This window comes from Panulirus ornatus, chromosome 41 (assembly GCF_036320965.1).
Source record: "Panulirus ornatus isolate Po-2019 chromosome 41, ASM3632096v1, whole genome shotgun sequence".
Classification (NCBI taxonomy): Eukaryota; Metazoa; Arthropoda; class Malacostraca; order Decapoda; family Palinuridae; genus Panulirus; species Panulirus ornatus.
Window position 1 is genome coordinate 20,703,513 of NC_092264.1, and position 22,591 is coordinate 20,726,103.

Consider the following 22,591-nt stretch of genomic DNA (forward strand, 5'->3'; position numbering starts at 1 on the left):
TACTGTACCTAATAACCTTGCTCTTATTCACATTTAAATATATGAGTAAATATATATATAGACCAACCCCTAGGTGTGGAAGAAGAGCTGGGTTCACTGTGGACCAACTGCTGTAACCAGGATTCAAACCTATGCACTTGACCTTGGACAGCCCATGAATATGTCAAAGTCAGGAATGTTAACCGGTACATTATCTATTGATAATATTTAGCTACTTCACAAGAATATATACGTCAAATCCAATCATACTTAATAATAAATAAAAGCTAATAAACAAGAATAATTAGCAAATATTTCCTCCTCTGGTATGACAAAATCAGCAGTAAAATTAGGGTAAAGGAGGTCAAAAGTACCACTTTCTGGCACAAGTATTAGATAGTAGGTAAACTGGCAAGTTAGCAACACTATCTGAGTGGACACCTTTTAGATGAGAAACTGCCAGTCCACTGCTCCTCTTGTCCCTGTGATTTCACTAAGTACAATTCATCAAAGAATTTCACACAGGAAGGTTCTCTTGTACAGTCACAACTGCTTCCACTCTACATTTCCCATTCTTAAGGTAAGACATGTAGAAATTTTCATGTGTAATGTTTACCCAACCTAATCTAACTTTTTCTTACCTACCTACAAAACATAACCTAGATTATATAACTTAACCTAACTAACCAAAGTTAACGTAGCCTAGCTGACTTAACCTACCTAACCTAACCTAGCTTACCTAACCTATGCATCAAAGTCATGTCATATGCATTCATTAATTCTAAAAATACTTATGCTTCATAGGCATGTCATAATCATTCACTTATTTTAAAAATTCAATTCATTTGTGAATTGTGGGTCGATGTTAACACCTACGGTAGATTAAGTATACATGCTTTTATAATATAAAAATACTACCATGAAGTAGAGAGTTGGGGAGAGAGCATCGTTGAATTTTTGGGAGAATAAAAAGACTTTTACGAAGGAGGTAAATAAAGTGCGTAAGACAAGAGAACAAATGGGAAAATCGGTGAAGGGGGCTAATGGGGAGGTAATAACAAGTGGTGGTGACGTGAAAAGGAGATGGAGTGAGTATTTTGAAGGTTTGTTGAATGTGTCTGATGATAGAGTGGCAGATATAGGGTGCTTTGTTTGAAGTGGTAAGCGAAGTGAGGGAGAATGGTTTGGTAAATATAGAAGAGGTAGTGAAAGCTTTGTAGAAGATGAAAGCCGGCAAGGTGGCAGGTTTGGATGGAATTGCAGTGGAATATATTAAAAAAGGGGTAGACTGTGTCGTTGACTGAGTGGTGATTCATGGTGAAGTGCCAGATGATTGGCGGAATGCATGCATAGTGCCATTGTACAAAGGCAAAGGGGATAAAGGTTTTTTTTTTTTTTTTTTTTGCTTTGTCGCTGTCCCCCGCGTTTGCGAGGTAGCGCAAGGAAACAGACGAAAGAAATGGCCCAACCCACCCCCATACACATGTATATACATACGTCCACACACACAAATATACATACCTACACAGTTTCCATGGTTTACCCCAGACGCTTCACATGCCCTGATTCAATCCACTGACAGCACGTCAACCCCGGTATACCACATCAATCCAATTCACTCTATTCCTTGCCCTCCTTTCACCCTCCTGCATGTTCAGGCCCCGATCACACAAAATCTTTTTCACTCCATCTTTCCACCTCCAATTTGGTCTCCCACTTCTCCTCGTTCCCTCCACCTCCGACACATATATCCTCTTGGTCAATCTTTCCTCACTCATTCTCTCCATGTGCCCAAACCACTTCAAAACACCCTCTTCTGCTAACTCAACCATGCTCTTTTTATTTCCACACATCTCTCTTACCCTTACGTCACTTACTCGATCAAACCACCTCACACCACACACTGTCCTCAAACACCTCTTCTCCAGCACATCCATCCTCCTACGCACAACTCTATCCATAGCCCACGCCTCGCAAACATACAACATTGTTGGAACCACTATTCCTTCAAACATACCCATTTTTGCTTTCCGAGATAATGATCTCGACTTCCACACATTCTTCAAGGCTCACAGGATTTTCGCCCCCTCCCCCACCCTATGATCCACTTCCGCTTCCATGGTTCCATCCGCTGCCAGATCCACTCCCAGATATCTAAAACACTTTACTTCCTCCAGTTTTTCTCCATTCAAACTTACCTCCCAATTGACTTGACCCTCAACCCTACTGTACCTAATTACCTTGCTCTTATTCACATTTACTCTTAACTTTCTTATTTCACACACTTTACCAAACTCAGTCACCAGCTTCTGCAGTTTCTCACATGAATCAGCCACCAGTGCTGTATCATCAGCGAACAACAACTGACTCACTTCCCAAGCTCTCTCATCCACAACAGACTTCATACTTGCCCCTCTTTCCAAAACTCTTGCATTCACCTCCCTAACAACCCCATCCATAAACAAATTAAACAACCATGGAGACATCACACACCCCTGCCGCAAACCTACATTCACTGAGAACCAATCACTTTCCTCTCTTCCTACTACACGTACACATGCCTTACATCCTCGATAAAAACTTTTCACTGCTTCTAACAACTTGCCTCCCACACCATATATTCTTAATACCTTCCACAGAGCATCTCTATCAACTCTATCATATGCCTACTCCAGATCCATAAATGCTACATACAAATCCATTTGCTTTTCTAAGAATTTCTCATACATTCTTCAAAGCAAACACCTGATCCACACATCCTCTACCACTTCTGAAACCACGCTGCTCTTCCCCAATCTGATGCTCTGTACATGCCTTCACCTGCTCAATCAATACCCTCCCATATAATTTACCAGGAATACTCAACAAACTTATACCTCTGTAATTTGAGCACTCACTCTTATCCCCCTTGCCTTTGTACAATGGCACTATGCACGCATTCCGCCAATCCTTAGGCACCTCACCATGAGTCATACATACATTAAATAACCTTAACAACCAGTCAATAATGCAGTCACCCCCTTTTTTAATAAATTCCACTGCAATACCATCCAAACCTGCTGCCTTGCTGGCTTTCATCTTCCGCAAAGCTTTTACTACCTCTTCTCTGTTTACCAAATCATTTTCCCTAACCCTCTCACTTTGCACACCACCTTGACTAAAACACCCTATATCTGCCATTCTATCATCAAACACATTCAACAAACCTTCAAAATACTCACTCCATCTCCTTCTCACATCACCACTACTTGTTATCACCTCCCCATTTGCTCCCTTCACTGAAATTCCCATTTGCTCCCTTGTCTTACGCACTTTATTTACCTCCTTCCAGAACATCTTTTTATTCTCCCTAAAATTTAATGATACTCTCTCACCCCAACTCTCATTTGCCCTCTTTTTCACCTCTTGCACCTTTCTCTTGACCTCCTGTCTCTTTCTTTTATACATCTCCCACTCAATTGCATTTTTTCCCTGCAAAAATCGTCCAAATGCCTCTCTCTTCTCTTTCACTAATAATCTTACTTCTTCATCCCACCACTCACTACCCTTTCTAATCAACCTACCTCCCACTCTTCTCATGCCACAAGCATCTTTTGCGCAATCCATCACTGATTCCCTAAATACATCCCATTCCTCCCCACTCCCCTTACTTCCATTGTTCTCACCTTTTTCCATTCTGTACTCAGTCTCTCCTGGTACTTCCTCACACAAGTCTCCTTCCCAAGCTCACTTACTCTCACCACCCTCTTCACCCCAACATTCACTCTTCTTTTCTGAAAACCCATACAAATCTTCACCTTAGCCTCCACAAGATAATGATCAGACATCCCTCCAGTTGCACCTCTCAGCACATTTACATCCAAAAGTCTCTCTTTCGCATGCCTGTCAATTAACACATAATCCAATAACGCTCTCTGGCCATCTCTCATACTTACATACGTATACTTCTGTATATCTCGCTTTTTAAACCAGGTATTCCCAATCACCAGTCCTTTTTCAGCACATAAATCTACAAGCTCTTCACCATTTCCATTTACAACACTGAACACCCCATGTATACCAATTATTGCCTCAACTGCCACATTACTCACCTTTGCATTCAAATCACCCATCACTATAACCTGGTCTCGTGCATCAAATCCACTAACACACTCATTCAGCTGCTCCCAAAGGTGAGTGTTTAAATTACAGATGTTTATGTTTGTTGAGTATTCCTGGGAAATTATATGAGAGGATATTGATTCAGAGGGGTCAAGGCATGTACGGAGCATCAGATTGGGGAAGAGCAGTGGTTTCAGGTTTCAGAAGTGGTAGAGGATATGTGGATCAGATGTTTGCTTTGAAGAATGTATGTGATAAATACTTAGAAAAACAAATGGATTTGTATGTAGCATTTATGGATCTGGAGAAGGCATATGATAAGAGCTGAGAGAGATGCTCTGTGGAAGGTATTAAGAATATATGGTTTGGAAGGTAAGTTGCTAGAAGCAAAGAAAAGTTTTTATCGAGGTTGTAAGGAATGTGTACGATTAGGAAGAAAGGAAAGTGATTGGTTCCCAGTGAATGTCAGTTTGCAGCAGGGGGTGAGTGTGTGTGATGTCTCTATAGTTGCTTAATTTGTTTATGGATGGGGCTGTTAGGGAGGTGAATGTAAGAGTTTTGGAAAGAGGGGCAAGTATGCAGTCTGTTGTGGATGAAAGGGCTTGGGGAGTGGGTTAGTTGTTGTTCGCTGATGATACAGCACTGGTGGCTGATTCGGGTAAGAAACTGCAGAAGCTGGTGACTAAGCTTGGTAAAGTGTGTGAAAGAAGAAAGCTGAGAGTAAATGTGAATAGGAGCAAGGTTATTAGGTTCAGTAGGGTGGAGGGACAAGAAAATTGGGAGGTAAGTTTGAATGAAGAAAAACTGGAGGAAGTGAAGTGTTTTAGATATCTGGGAGTGGATTTAGCAGCGGATGGAACCATGAAAGCGGAAGTGAGTCACAGGGTGGGGGAGGAGGCAAAGGTTCTGGGTGCGTTGAAAAATGTGTGGAAGGTGAGAATGTTATCTCAGACAGCAAAAATGGGTATGTTTGAAGGAACAGTTGTTCCAACAATGTTATATGGTAGCATGGCATGGGCTATAGATAGGGTTGTGTGGAGGAGGGAGGATGTGTTGGAAATGAGATGTTTGAGGACAATATGTGGTGTGAGGTGGTTTGATTAAGTATTGAAAGGGTAAGAGAGATGTGTGGCAATAAAAAGAGTAAGGTTGGGAGAACAGAAGAAAGTGTATTGAAATGGTTTGATTACATGGAGAGAATGAGGAGGAAAGATTGACAAAGAGGATATATGCATCAGAGGTGGAGGGAATGAGGAGAAGTGGGAGACCAAATTGGAGGTGGAAGGATGGAGTGAAAAAGATTTTGAGCGACCAAGGCCTGAGCATACAGGGGGGTGAAAGGCGTGCAAGGAACAGAGTGAATTGGAACGATGTGGTATACTGGGGTGGATGTGCTATCAATGGATTGAACCAGGGTATGTGAAGCATCTGGGGGAAGCCATGGAAAGTTTTGTGGGGCCTTGATGTGGAAAAGGAGCTGTGGTTTCGGTGTATTACACACGACAGCTAGACTGAGAGTGAACGAATGTGGCCTTTGTTGTCTTTTCCTCATGCTACCTCATGCGCATGTGGGGGGGAGAGGGGTGCCATTTTCATGTGTGGCGGGGTGGCGGCAGGAATGGATGAAGGCAGCATGTATGAATACATACATGTGTATATATGTATATGTCTGTGTATGTATATGTATGTATACATTGAAATGTATACGTATGTATATGTGCGTGTGGGCGTTTATGTATATACATGTGTATGTGGGTGTGTGGGGCCATTCTCTCATCTGTTTTCTTGCGCTACCTCGCTAATGCAGGGGACAGCAACAAAGTATAATAAATATTATATTATTATTATTATACTTTGTCGCTGTCTCCCGCGTTTGCGAGGTAGCGCAAGGAAACAGACGAAAGAAATGGCCCAACCCCCCCCCATACACATGTATATTACATACGTCCACACACGCAAATATACATACCTACACAGCTTTTCATGGTTTACCCCAGACGCCTCACATGCCCTGATTCAATCCACTGACAGCACGTCAACCCCGGTATACCACATCGCTCCAATTCACTCTATTCCTTGCCCTCCTTTCACCCTCCTGCATGTTCAGGCCCCGATCACACAAAATCTTTTTCACTCCATCTTTCCACCTCCAATTTGGTCTCCCTCTTCTCCTTGTTCCCTCCACCTCCGACACATATATCCTCTTGGTCAATCTTTTCCTCACTCATCCTCTCCATGTGCCCAAACCACTTCAAAACACCCTCCTCAGCTCTCTCAACCACGCTCTTTTTATTTCCATACATCTCTCTTACCCTTACGTTACTCACTCGATCAAACCACCTCACACCACACACTGTCCTCAAACATCTCATTTCCAGCACATCCATCCTCCTGCGCACAACTCTATCCATAGCCCACGCCTCGCAACCATACAACATTGTTGGAACCACTATTCCTTCAAACATACCCATTTTTGCTTTCCGAGATAATGTTCTCGACTTCCACACATTCTTCAAGGCCCCCAGGATTTTCGCCCCCTCCCCCACCCTATGATCCACTTCCGCTTCCATGGTTCCATCCGCTGCCAGATCCACTCCCAGATATCTAAAACACTTCACTTCCTCCAGTTTTTCTCCATTCAAACTCACCTCCCAATTGACTTGACCCTCAACCCTACTGTACCTAATAACCTTGCTCTTATTCACATTTAAATATATGAGTAAATATATATATAGACCAACCCCTAGGTGTGGAAGAAGAGCTGGGTTCACTGTGGACCAACTGCTGTAACCAGGATTCAAACCTATGCACTCGACCTTGGACAGCCCATGAATATGTCAAAGTCAGGAATGTTAACCGGTACATTATCTATTGATAATATTTAGCTACTTCACAAGAATATATACATCAAATCCAATCATACTTAATAATAAATAAAAGCTAATAAACAAGAATAATTAGCAAATATTTCCTCCTCTGGTATGACAAAATCAGCAGTAAAATTAGGGTAAAGGAGGTCAAAAGTACCACTTTCTGGCACAAGTATTAGATAGTAGGTAAACTGGCAAGTTAGCAACACTATCTGAGTGGACACCTTTTAGATGAGAAACTGCCAGTCCACTGCTCCTCTTGTCCCTGTGATTTCACTAAGTACAATTCATCAAAGAATTTCACACAGGAAGGTTCTCTTGTACAGTCACAACTGCTTCCACTCTACATTTCCCATTCTTAAGGTAAGACATGTAGAAATTTTCATGTGTAATGTTTACCCAACCTAATCTAACTTTTTCTTACCTACCTACAAAACATAACCTAGATTATATAACTTAACCTAACTAACCAAAGTTAACGTAGCCTAGCTGACTTAACCTACCTAACCTAACCTAGCTTACCTAACCTATGCATCAAAGTCATGTCATATGCATTCATTAATTCTAAAAATACTTATGCTTCATAGGCATGTCATAATCATTCACTTATTTTAAAAATTCAATTCATTTGTGAATTGTGGGTCGATGTTAACACCTTGGTAGATTAAGTATACATGCTTTTATAATATAAAAATACTACCATGAAGTAGAGAGTTGGGGAAAGAGCATCGTTGAATTTTTGGGAGAATAAAAAGACTTTTACGAAGGAGGTAAATAAAGTGCGTAAGACAAGAGAACAAATGGGAAAATCGGTGAAGGGGGCTAATGGGGAGGTAATAACAAGTGGTGGTGACGTGAAAAGGAGATGGAGTGAGTATTTTGAAGGTTTGTTGAATGTGTCTGATGATAGAGTGGCAGATATAGGGTGCTTTGTTTGAAGTGGTAAGCGAAGTGAGGGAGAATGGTTTGGTAAATATAGAAGAGGTAGTGAAAGCTTTGTAGAAGATGAAAGCCGGCAAGGTGGCAGGTTTGGATGGAATTGCAGTGGAATATATTAAAAAAGGGGTAGACTGTGTCGTTGACTGAGTGGTGATTCATGGTGAAGTGCCAGATGATTGGCGGAATGCATGCATAGTGCCATTGTACAAAGGCAAAGGGGATAAAGGTTTTTTTTTTTTTTTTTTTTTGCTTTGTCGCTGTCCCCCCGCGTTTGCGAGGTAGCGCAAGGAAAAAGACGAAAGAAATGGCCCAACCCACCCCCATACACATGTATATACATACGTCCACACACACAAATATACATACCTACACAGTTTCCATGGTTTACCCCAGACGCTTCACATGCCCTGATTCAATCCACTGACAGCACGTCAACCCCGGTATACCACATCAATCCAATTCACTCTATTCCTTGCCCTCCTTTCACCCTCCTGCATGTTCAGGCCCCGATCACACAAAATCTTTTTCACTCCATCTTTCCACCTCCAATTTGGTCTCCCACTTCTCCTCGTTCCCTCCACCTCCGACACATATATCCTCTTGGTCAATCTTTCCTCACTCATTCTCTCCATGTGCCCAAACCACTTCAAAACACCCTCTTCTGCTAACTCAACCATGCTCTTTTTATTTCCACACATCTCTCTTACCCTTACGTCACTTACTCGATCAAACCACCTCACACCACACACTGTCCTCAAACACCTCTTCTCCAGCACATCCATCCTCCTGCGCACAACTCTATCCATAGCCCACGCCTCGCAAACATACAACATTGTTGGAACCACTATTCCTTCAAACATACCCATTTTTGCTTTCCGAGATAATGATCTCGACTTCCACACATTCTTCAAGGCTCCCAGGATTTTCGCCCCCTCCCCCACCCTATGATCCACTTCCGCTTCCATGGTTCCATCCGCTGCCAGATCCACTCCCAGATATCTAAAACACTTTACTTCCTCCAGTTTTTCTCCATTCAAACTTACCTCCCAATTGACTTGACCCTCAACCCTACTGTACCTAATTACCTTGCTCTTATTCACATTTACTCTTAACTTTCTTATTTCACACACTTTACCAAACTCAGTCACCAGCTTCTGCAGTTTCTCACATGAATCAGCCACCAGTGCTGTATCATCAGCGAACAACAACTGACTCACTTCCCAAGCTCTCTCATCCACAACAGACTTCATACTTGCCCCTCTTTCCAAAACTCTTGCATTCACCTCCCTAACAACCCCATCCATAAACAAATTAAACAACCATGGAGACATCACACACCCCTGCCGCAAACCTACATTCACTGAGAACCAATCACTTTCCTCTCTTCCTACTACACGTACACATGCCTTACATCCTCGATAAAAACTTTTCACTGCTTCTAACAACTTGCCTCCCACACCATATATTCTTAATACCTTCCACAGAGCATCTCTATCAACTCTATCATATGCCTACTCCAGATCCATAAATGCTACATACAAATCCATTTGCTTTTCTAAGAATTTCTCATACATTCTTCAAAGCAAACACCTGATCCACACATCCTCTACCACTTCTGAAACCACGCTGCTCTTCCCCAATCTGATGCTCTGTACATGCCTTCACCTGCTCAATCAATACCCTCCCATATAATTTACCAGGAATACTCAACAAACTTATACCTCTGTAATTTGAGCACTCACTCTTATCCCCCTTGCCTTTGTACAATGGCACTATGCACGCATTCCGCCAATCCTTAGGCACCTCACCATGAGTCATACATACATTAAATAACCTTAACAACCAGTCAATAATGCAGTCACCCCCTTTTTTAATAAATTCCACTGCAATACCATCCAAACCTGCTGCCTTGCTGGCTTTCATCTTCCGCAAAGCTTTTACTACCTCTTCTCTGTTTACCAAATCATTTTCCCTAACCCTCTCACTTTGCACACCACCTTGACTAAAACACCCTATATCTGCCATTCTATCATCAAACACATTCAACAAACCTTCAAAATACTCACTCCATCTCCTTCTCACATCACCACTACTTGTTATCACCTCCCCATTTGCTCCCTTCACTGAAATTCCCATTTGCTCCCTTGTCTTACGCACTTTATTTACCTCCTTCCAGAACATCTTTTTATTCTCCCTAAAATTTAATGATACTCTCTCACCCCAACTCTCATTTGCCCTCTTTTTCACCTCTTGCACCTTTCTCTTGACCTCCTGTCTCTTTCTTTTATACATCTCCCACTCAATTGCATTTTTTCCCTGCAAAAATCGTCCAAATGCCTCTCTCTTCTCTTTCACTAATAATCTTACTTCTTCATCCCACCACTCACTACCCTTTCTAATCAACCTACCTCCCACTCTTCTCATGCCACAAGCATCTTTTGCGCAATCCATCACTGATTCCCTAAATACATCCCATTCCTCCCCACTCCCCTTACTTCCATTGTTCTCACCTTTTTCCATTCTGTACTCAGTCTCTCCTGGTACTTCCTCACACAAGTCTCCTTCCCAAGCTCACTTACTCTCACCACCCTCTTCACCCCAACATTCACTCTTCTTTTCTGAAAACCCATACAAATCTTCACCTTAGCCTCCACAAGATAATGATCAGACATCCCTCCAGTTGCACCTCTCAGCACATTTACATCCAAAAGTCTCTCTTTCGCATGCCTGTCAATTAACACATAATCCAATAACGCTCTCTGGCCATCTCTCATACTTACATACGTATACTTCTGTATATCTCGCTTTTTAAACCAGGTATTCCCAATCACCAGTCCTTTTTCAGCACATAAATCTACAAGCTCTTCACCATTTCCATTTACAACACTGAACACCCCATGTATACCAATTATTGCCTCAACTGCCACATTACTCACCTTTGCATTCAAATCACCCATCACTATAACCTGGTCTCGTGCATCAAATCCACTAACACACTCATTCAGCTGCTCCCAAAGGTGAGTGTTTAAATTACAGATGTTTATGTTTGTTGAGTATTCCTGGGAAATTATATGAGAGGATATTGATTCAGAGGGGTCAAGGCATGTACGGAGCATCAGATTGGGGAAGAGCAGTGGTTTCAGGTTTCAGAAGTGGTAGAGGATATGTGGATCAGATGTTTGCTTTGAAGAATGTATGTGATAAATACTTAGAAAAACAAATGGATTTGTATGTAGCATTTATGGATCTGGAGAAGGCATATGATAAGAGCTGAGAGAGATGCTCTGTGGAAGGTATTAAGAATATATGGTTTGGAAGGTAAGTTGCTAGAAGCAAAGAAAAGTTTTTATCGAGGTTGTAAGGAATGTGTACGATTAGGAAGAAAGGAAAGTGATTGGTTCCCAGTGAATGTCAGTTTGCAGCAGGGGGTGAGTGTGTGTGATGTCTCTATAGTTGCTTAATTTGTTTATGGATGGGGCTGTTAGGGAGGTGAATGTAAGAGTTTTGGAAAGAGGGGCAAGTATGCAGTCTGTTGTGGATGAAAGGGCTTGGGGAGTGGGTTAGTTGTTGTTCGCTGATGATACAGCACTGGTGGCTGATTCGGGTAAGAAACTGCAGAAGCTGGTGACTAAGCTTGGTAAAGTGTGTGAAAGAAGAAAGCTGAGAGTAAATGTGAATAGGAGCAAGGTTATTAGGTTCAGTAGGGTGGAGGGACAAGAAAATTGGGAGGTAAGTTTGAATGAAGAAAAACTGGAGGAAGTGAAGTGTTTTAGATATCTGGGAGTGGATTTAGCAGCGGATGGAACCATGAAAGCGGAAGTGAGTCACAGGGTGGGGGAGGAGGCAAAGGTTCTGGGTGCGTTGAAAAATGTGTGGAAGGTGAGAATGTTATCTCAGACAGCAAAAATGGGTATGTTTGAAGGAACAGTTGTTCCAACAATGTTATATGGTAGCATGGCATGGGCTATAGATAGGGTTGTATGGAGGAGGGAGGATGTGTTGGAAATGAGATGTTTGAGGACAATATGTGGTGTGAGGTGGTTTGATTAAGTATTGAAAGGGTAAGAGAGATGTGTGGCAATAAAAAGAGTAAGGTTGGGAGAACAGAAGAAAGTGTATTGAAATGGTTTGATCACATGGAGAGAATGAGGAGGAAAGATTGACAAAGAGGATATATGCATCAGAGGTGGAGGGAATGAGGAGAAGTGGGAGACCAAATTGGAGGTGGAAGGATGGAGTGAAAAAGATTTTGAGCGATCAAGGCCTGAGCATACAGGGGGGTGAAAGGCGTGCAAGGAACAGAGTGAATTGGAACGATGTGGTATACTGGGGTGGATGTGCTATCAATGGATTGAACCAGGGTATGTGAAGCATCTGGGGGAAGCCATGGAAAGTTTTGTGGGGCCTTGATGTGGAAAAGGAGCTGTGGTTTCGGTGTATTACACACGACAGCTAGACTGAGAGTGAACGAATGTGGCCTTTGTTGTCTTTTCCTCATGCTACCTCATGCGCATGTGGGGGGGAGAGGGGTGCCATTTTCATGTGTGGCGGGGTGGCAGCAGGAATGGATGAAGGCAGCATGTATGAATACATACATGTGTATATGTGTATATATCTGAGTATGTATATGTATGTATATGTTGAGATGTATAGGTATGTATATGTGCATGTGTGGGCGTTTATGTATATACATGTGTATGTGGGTGGGTTGGGCCATTCTTTCGTTTGTTTCCTTGTGCTACCTCGCTAATGCGGGAGACAGTGACAAAGTACAATCATCATAATAATAATAATACCATGAAGTAACAATGCTAAAATACCCTTTTATTTTCAAGATTGAGGAATGTCTATTACAGAAGGAATGGATGACCCTGCCACTGCCAGCAATTCCAGATCAACTTCATCTGATGAAACTGGAACCAACAATCAGTTATTTGGATTTCTATCAAAATACTTCATAGACTGTGGGTCTGCAAAACACAGAATCCTAGCCAAATGCAATTACAGTGCATCTAAAATCAAAGCAAGCATCCAAGCAACTTCCAACCTTATAACACACTTGAAAAGATGTAATCCTAAGAGGCACTCTGAATATCTTGAGAAGATATCACTTGATTCTAAAAAGAAACTCAAGACTCTTAAGAAGAATACAGGCCAAGTGACAATGCATTCCTTTCTCAAAAGTGAGAATAAAGAGCATTTCCAACCAAATGGTTTAAAGCAAAGGTACATAGTAAAGGCACTGCATTTCTTAACTGAATGTGATAATTTCCCTTCAGTCTAACTGAAAGTTCCACATTTTGTGATTTTGTACAAAAGGCTGAGCCAATGTTTGTGTTTCCTGCTCAAACTACCATCCCACAGTACATTAGTAAAATGGAAAATGCTTCAAGTTTAAAGTTGAAGGAACTTACAAGAATTTACTTAACACTTGACTTTTGGACAAATCATAAATTTGCTTAGAAGATGTTCTGACATTCCTTCCTCAAAGAATGGGACGTTTTGCACATATTCAGCAACTGTGTTTCAAGGATGGGTTTACTCACCCAAATGTCAAAACTTCACTTCTCTCATCAGCATCGTTGATCAACTCAATTAGGAAATCAACAGTAGCTGCTTCATACCTTTAATCTAAGGGAATTGTTCTCCAATTGCAAAATGCAACAAGATGGAATTTACAGTTGAAAATGGTGAGCTCTATACTCAAGAACCCTGCAGAGGTGAATAATGCGATTGATCTTCTGTCCCAGAGAGAGCAGAGGAGTAAGAAAATCATGCCAGTGGAGATTTCTGCCTTAAAGGTGCTTGTGATTGTTCTTGAACCTTTCCACATGGCCATGGAAGCTGTGGAGGGGCAGAGGGGCAAAAGGTGACCATATCTGCTATTGGACCAGTGATTCTGGGACTTATACACTCAATGGGGAATAAAATTCATAATCATAACACCCACTTACAGTTCTGTGAACAACTGGCTGAAGTCCTATTGGACTATGTGAAGAAAAGGCTGGATCCATACGTGAAAATGAGAGATGTTCAAGTTGCAGCATTTTTGGATCCTATGTTCAAATTGGACTGGCTTCCATTACAACAGCAGAAGGACCAAGTGCAGGTATATGTCAAGGAAATGCTTGAAGAATTGGAGGTAGTTCAGGAGGTATCAACAATGGATAAAGAAAGTAACAGGGTGACCTAGCAGAAGGACTACCCAAATCAAAAAGACCTAGACTTTTTCCCTTCATACCAAAATGTTTAATAAAATTCCAAAATGAACACAGGGATCAGAAGAAAGCACAATGTCAGTGAGTCTTTTATTGAAGCAATATATAGAGAAAGGAATTCTGTCATTTTTCAAGTGATCCAATGCTAAACTGGAAAGAAGTGTCCCAAACTTTGTATCCAGTGAAGAACCTTGCAAGAGAGTTGATTGAGTAAACTGCTACATTTGCTCAATCACAGTGAGTTTTCAACATTGCCAGAAATTTTTTCACTGCTAACAGAGCTCAACTTGGTGTCACTTCTTTCTGTTCAATGCTATCAATAAAGTGCGACTGTGAACTATTTGAAAAACTACCAGCTTTTTAGTAACCATCTGCGACTTCTACTAAAATGAAATCTTTATTTCTTGTTCTCAAAATAGCTTGTGACACTTGTCTGTAAATAAAGGATAACCTTCCAATGCCAAATTAGTGTTATTCTTAACCAATTTTCTTTTTTTTTCCAAATTTGGAAAATTGTAATTATTACTATAATTGATTCTATTTTGTGGTAACTGTAACTGTAATGTACTTGCTTCTCCCAAATGTACTTGTAATCATAATAGTAATTCAAAAAATAGAAAGTATTTGTTTAATTGTCAAACTCTAATTGCTCCAACCCTGCCTAGAAGGAAGAAGAGTGAGGGGTGACATGATTATAATCTTTAAGTATCTAAAACATTCTGATGCTATGGACAGTGAACAGTTCCTCTAGAGATGTAGAGATAAAACAAATAAGAAAGATGTGCAAAAATACTTTTATAGTATAGAAGTATTGGATAAACTGAATAAAATGCAGACATGGTTAATGAAGACAGCATACAGAAATTCAAGTTGTACAATGATAGGAAATGTACAAGGGATGGAACACCCCAAGCAAACATCTCTCTTCACATGCAGTACAAATAGGTAGTTATAAGTAGTAACATCTGCACCACTGACCCTGGGTTAATATCATACAACAGTACCACATCTTTACCACTGTCCCTGGATTAACATCATACACCAGTACCCACATCTTTACCACTGTCCCTGGATTAACATCATACACCAGTACCCACATCTTTACCACTGTCCCTGGATTAACATCATACACCAGCACCCACATCTTTACCACTGTCCCTGGATTAACATCATACACCAGTACCCACATCTTTACCACTGTCCCTGGATTAACATCATACAACAGTACCCACATCTTTATCACTGTCCCTGGATTAACATCATACACCAGTACCCACTTCTTTACCACTGTCCCTGGGTTAACATCATACACCAGTACCTACACCTTTACCACTGTCCCTGGATTAACATCATACACCAGTACTCACACCTTTACCACTATCCCTGGATTAACATCATACACCAGTACCCACACGTTTACCACTGTCCCTGGGTTAACATCATACACCAGTACCCACACGTTTACCACTGTCCCTGGATTAACATCATACACCAGTACCCACATCTTTACCACTGTCCCTGGGTTAACATCATACACCAGTACCCACACCTTTACCACTGTACCTGGATTAACATCATACACCAGTACCCACACGTTTACCACTGTCCCTGGGTTAACATCATATACCAGTACCCACACCTTTACCACTGTCCCTGGGTTAACATCATACACCAGTACCCACACGTTTACCACTGTCCCTGGGTTAACATCATACACCAGTACCCACACGTTTACCACTGTCCCTGGGTTAACATCATACACCAGTACCCACACGTTTACCACTGTCCCTGGATTAGCATCATACATCAGTACCCACACGTTTACCACTGTCCCTGGGTTAACATCATACATCAGCACCCACACGTTTACCACTGTCCCTGGGTTAGCTTCATACACCAGTACCCACACCTTTACCACTGTCCCTGGGTTAACATCATACACCAATTCCCACACGTTTACCACTGTCCCTGGGTTAGCATCATACACCAGTACCCACACCTTTACCACTGTCCCTGAGTTAACATTTAACATCATACATCAGTACCCACATCTTTATCACTGTCCCTGGGTTAACATCATACACTAGTACCCAAACCTTTACCACCCTCCATAGGCTAACATCATACACTATTACCCAAACCTTTACTACCCACCATGGTTTAACACGCTAGTATGCAATGACACAATACTGTAATACCAGTAAAAAATCATATTTTTCTTTGATATATTTCTGCTAACTTCATCCAATCCATTTCTCCTTTGAAATTCCTTTCCTGTTCTATTTCTAATATTACGAAGCTGCTATAAATTACCACAGCTTTATAATACCATCTACTCAAATACATGGTACTGTGAAATTATTCAGAATATTTCCACCATCTTAATTTCCAACATAAAATGGTCCTGACAACACAAATACATTTCAAATATAAACTTTCTCTGTTGTACTGCTACACTACATTCTTTTTCAATTCCCTACTTAAGGCTTATATTTCATCTCAGAATAAATTCTCCTGTAGCTAATACAACAAAACATACAATTTAACTAGATACTGTTTACCTCTTTAACACACTCACAATAGCTTACAGAACCACCAACTTACTAACACCACAAATCTCCTTTCCCTCTTCTTTATCCTTACTCTTCACTAATTGTCCAGCTGTTCTTTTTACAATATTCCTTACTTAATTCTTTATCCATTTCCTCATCATTAGTTTGTAGTAGGCAAACTTGTCAAAAGGAAACCTGCTTTTCTAGTCATTATAAACTTTAGTCTCCATAACATATTTCACATTTTGTAGCCAAAGTCAAATTCAAAAAGTGCCAAATTTAATTATTTTTCATTCACTAACATTTCCATGCACAAGAAACTGAATGCAATGAAACAAACAAAGCTATTATAAATGCAAACTTACTATGGTATATGTCTTGTAGAGATCCACCTCCACAAAATTCCATACATATCCAGAGTTTATCTCGACGAAGGTAACTCCCAAAGTATGCTACTATGTTTGGATGACGACAGTCTTTCATCATCAGAATCTCCTGTTGTATAATGGTAAAGTCATCCCCTGAAAGGATAAAGCAATACTCTATAGCTAACGTGACTTCATTTTTATCATCACAAGATCCACATAAGTGTACAAACTCTATTCTTGTCTGTCTGTCAGTAAGTGAATTTTGTCATTTGTATGATTCCACAGACCTTTTGATTTATGCCATTTATAGAATAACATGCAAAGTACACTCACACCTTACCTTAATTTACACAAGCTTGAATTTCTAATAATGTGATTGTAATTGGGTTAGCAGTGCGGTAGTGTAGTGATGCCAGCACCATGTGAGAAGTGCACATACACATGATGTGGAAACAGTCTATAGTCATGGAGTGATGCAGTATTTTGTGCTGCAGCATAATGTGTACTCATGCTACCAAAGCATCTTTTAAGTTCTCCTTGTGCCAGTGGTACTATGAAGCATAAGGCCATCACCTCTAAGATTAAGACAGTTGTGTTCAAATACTAAGAAGGTGACCAAATACAGTATTAAGTGTACCCTTGGACTCAGTGAATATGCTTTAGGGACTATTCATGATGGTGCAGATATGAAGGACAGTGCCAAAATTGGAACATTAATCAGAGCATCTAAGACCTCATATTCCCAAAATCTTATCAAGGAAGGAATGGAACAAATCTATATTATAGTATCTTATATTTCCTAGTACATGTATGGTGTAGTTTTTCATTAGTATAATATTCAGAACTGTCTTACAGATAACAAATCCCACTAATCTCAATTACTTACAATATAAGACTTTTTTTTTTTTTATACCTCGTCGCTGTCTCCCGCGGTTGCGAGGTAACGCAAGGAAACAGACGAAAGAAATGGCCCAACCCCCCCCCATACACATGTACATACACACGTCCACACACGCAAATATACATACCTACACAGCTTTCCATGGTTTACCCCGGACACTTCACATGCCTTGATTCAATCCACTGACAGCACGTCAACCCCTGTATACCACATCGCTCCAATTCACTCTATTCCCTGCCCTCCTTTCACCCTCCTGCATGTTCAGGCCCCGATCACACAAAATCCTTTTCACTCCATCTTTCCACCTCCAATTTGGTCTCCCTCTTCTCCTCGTTCCCTCCACCTCCGACACATATATCCTCTTGGTCAATCTTTCCTCACTCATTCTCTCCATATAAGACTTGTGCAACCATTTTCAAGTGCATAACTACTGCGTAAGTCAAGAGGTCCCTAAATGATTAAAAAAGTGGAGGGAGAGAAACAGAGAACCTACAGACATGTGCTTATAATGAGATTTTGCCATTAGGTAGGGCTAGGTGTTCATAGAGACACCAAGACATGAAGATATATGTTCCTCGAATGAGTGCAAAACTTCCTGTGCCAGCATGGAATGTTACACTTGAGATCTAAATGAGATGAAAATCGATCACTGCTTGACCTCGTCTTAAATAAAAGGGAGGGGGGAATAGATGACTTCAAATATGAAGCACCTTTAGGAAAAAAAATTTCGTGTGTACTTATTTTAATTGCATATGTGGTGGACAAAGACACAATAGGGGATGAGAAGAAGCACATGATATACAGTTAAAGCAAACAATTAGAGTTGATCAAGTTCTTTGAGAATGAAGATTGGGAAAGGGAATTTAACAACATGAGTACATACTAGTGCTATAGAAGGTTCTGTGAAATGTCCTACAAAGCTGCCAAGACATGGGCACCATGAAACACTAAAAGATAATGGAGAATAAAGTGGAAAAGCATGGTTCAGCAGAGACAGTTCAATATAGGCATGGTTCAGTAGAGGCATGGTTCAGTCGAGTCAAGGTTCAGTAGAGTCACAGTTCAGTAGAATCATGGTTCAGTAGAGGCATTGTTCAACATAGGCATGGATAAGTAGAGGCATGATTCAGCAGAGGTATGGTTCAACTGAGTCGTGGTTCAACATAAGCATAGTTCAGTAAAGGCTTGGTTCAGTAGAGTACCCAAACTCGTTATTTCCTCCACCTCCACCAAGAAATTAATAGACATCTCATTTGCTGCCCCTGTTAGCATATTCACATCCAATGATCTCTCATCTGCAAGCTTGTCAATTAGCATATAGCACACAGGGCCAATACTTTTCTTATTTCTATTTTTATGGCTATCCTGGATGCACCATAGAAATATGATTATAAATCTGAGCTCTTGAACATGCAACTGACTATTAAGGACAAGCTGTTCAAATGAATATTACAAGGTATGTGGCAAATAAAACAACAAATCCATACCTGGTTCAAGCTTGATGACTTTGATTGCAGCAAATTCATTTGTGATTAGACGTTTTGCCTGAAAAAAAATAGGCCGTAAAGAACATGGGTATGAATGTAAAAAAGATAAAAATGAAGGAAGAGAAAGGTGCTATATCTCTAGCTGTCATATATAATGCACCAAATACACAACTCCCTATCAACATCCAGGCCCCACAGACATTTCCATGGTTTACTCCAGACACTTTACATCCCCTGCTTCAGTCCACTGACAGCACATTGACCCCAATACACCACATCATTCCAATTCACTCTATTTCTTGCAAGCCTCTCACCCTCCTGTATGTTCAGGCCCAAATCACCCAAAAATCTCTTTTTACTCTATCCTTCCAGATCCAATCTGGTCTCCCGCTTCTCCTTGTTCCCTACACCTCTGACACATATATCTTCTTTGTCAATCTTTCCTCACTCATTTTCTCCATATGTCCAAACCATTTCAACACACCCTCTTCTGCTCTCACAACCACACTCTGTTTACTTCCACACATCTCTCCTACCCTTTCATTACTTAATCAAACCACCTCACACCACATAATGTCCTCAAACATCTCATTTCCAACACATCCACCCTCCTCCATACAACCCTATCTATAGCCCATGCCTCACAACCATATAACATGATGGAACTACTATTCCTTTAACCATACCCATTTTTGCTCCCAAGACAATGTTCTCTCCTTCCACACATTCTTCATCACTCCCAGAAACTTCACCCCCTCCATCACCCTGCAACTCGCTTCTGCTTCCATCTGCTGCTAAGTCCACTCCCAGATATCTAAAACACTTCAATTCCTCTAATTTTTCTCTATTCAAACTTACATCACAATAAAATTTGTTTCACAACCCTACTGAACCTAATAACCTTGCTCTTATTCACATCTACTCTCAACTTTCTCCGTTCACACACTTTTTCAAGCTCAATTACCAACTTTTACAATTTCTCACATGAATCAGCCACTAGAGCAGTATCATCGGAGAACAACAACTGACTAACTTCCCAGGCGCTCTCATCCACAACAGACTGCATACTCACCCCTCTCTCAAAAACTCTTGCATTTACCTTCCTAACCACCCCATCCATAAACAAATTAAACAACCATGGGGACATCATACACCTCTGCCACAAACCGACATTTGCTGAGAACCAATCATTCTCCTCTCTTCCTACTTGTACACATGCCTTAAATCCTAGGTAAAATCTTTTCACTGCTTCTAGCAACTTACCTCCCACACCATATACTCATAAAACCTTCCACAAAACATCTCTATCAACCTTATCATATGTCTTTTCCAGAACCATAAATGCTACATACAAATCCTATCTGTTTTTCTAAGTATTTCTCACATATGTTCTTCAAAGCAAACACCTGATCCATACATCCTCTACCATTTCTGAAACTACACTGCTCTTCCCCAACCTGATGCTCTGTACATCCCTTCACTGTCTCAATCAATAGCCTCCCATACAATTTCCCAAGAATACTCAACAAAGTTATGCCTCTGTAGTTTGAACATTCACCTTTATCCCCTTTGCCTTTGTACAATGGCAATATGCATGCATTCTGCTAATCCTCAGGCAGTTCACCATGGTCCATACATACATTGAATATCCTTACAAACCAATCAACAATAAATTCCATAGCAATACCATCTAAACCCGCTGCCTTGCAGGATATCATCTTCCACAAAGCTTTAACTACCTCTTTTCTCTTTACCCAGTCATTCTCCCTAACCCTCTAACTTTGCACACCAACCGACCAAAACACTTTATAACTGCCACTCTATCATCAAACACATTCAACAAACCTACTTCAGAAAGAGAAATATACATACATATATGAATATGAGTAGGAGAGACTGTCAAAGGGCATTAATGTATTATGTGTTAATTGATAGGCATATAAAACAGAGAGACTTTAGGATGATATTGTGCTGATGATATTCTGTAGGTGAAGATGAAGATTTATAGAGTTTTTCAAAAAGGAAGACAGATTGTTGGTTAGAGCAAGTGAGCTACAAAAGGACACTTGTGTGAGGAAGAACCATAAGAGATTGAGTGTAGAATGGCAAAAGGTTCTACTTTATCTTGTACTGATATGAACTGGTGTTTACATCTGATACCAAGACAGACACTCTCATATGTCTTAGAAGCCATAGCTAGAGCTAAACTTAAGCAAAATAAGCTAAGAATCTTATAGAATTGTGGTATCACAACCAACAAGTACAGTGCAAAGAATGAAAATTAACACGCCCTACACACAACGCCATCTGTGGCCACCCAGGACACTAGTCTGGTGGCCGCAGTAATCTCAAGTTCCCTCTCTGAATTTTGTCCAGACTAAAGGAGGTGTTGAACCATCAGTTGCCGAAAATTCGGTGGTGTACCTGTATGTATATATATATTTATTCTATTTACTTTATTTTCATTTACTTTGCTTTGTCACTGTCTCCCATGTTAGCGAGGTAGCGCAAGGAAACAGACGAAAGTATGGCCCAACCCACCCACATACACATCCACACACGCAAATATACATACCTATACATCTCAACGTATGCATGTATATATATACACACACAGACATATACATATATACACATGTACATAATTCATTCACACTCAGTCTCTAGCTGTCATATAATAATGCACCAAAACCACACCTCCCTTTCTACATCCAGGCCCCACAGAACTTTCCAGGGTTTACCCCAGATGCTTCACATACCCTGGTTCAATCCATTGACAGCACGTTGACCCCGGTATACCACATCATTCCGATTCACTCTATTCCTTGCACACCTTTCACCCTCCTGCATGTTCAGGCCCCGATCACTCAAAATCTTTTTCACTCCATCTTTCCATCTCCAATTTGGTCTCCCACTTCTCCTCATTCCCTCCACCTCTGACACATATATCCTCTTGGTCAATCTTTCCTCACTCATTCTCTCCATGTGACCAAACCATTTCAAAACACCCTTTCCTGCTCTCTCAACCACACTCTTTTTATTACCACACATCTCTCTTACCCTTTCATTACTTACTCAATCAAACCATCTCACAACACATACTGTCCTCAAACATCTCATTTCCAACACATCCACCCTCCTCCACACAACTCTATCTATAGCCCATGCCTCGCTCG

At 40.9% G+C, this 22,591-nt stretch overlaps 1 protein-coding gene across 1 annotated transcript in view; it reads right to left on the reverse strand.

Moving 5' to 3' along the window:
* hppy (MAP4K3-like protein hppy) overlaps positions 1-22,591 on the reverse strand; it is a 566,945-nt gene that overhangs the window by 527,365 nt on the left and 16,989 nt on the right. Inside the window, exons 2-3 of the mRNA XM_071686180.1 lie at positions 19,416-19,473; positions 17,025-17,180 (exon numbers count right to left, since the gene is read on the reverse strand). Of these exons, the coding sequence (XP_071542281.1) occupies positions 17,025-17,180; positions 19,416-19,473 (214 nt within the window). The remainder of the gene's footprint in view (positions 1-17,024; positions 17,181-19,415; positions 19,474-22,591) is intronic.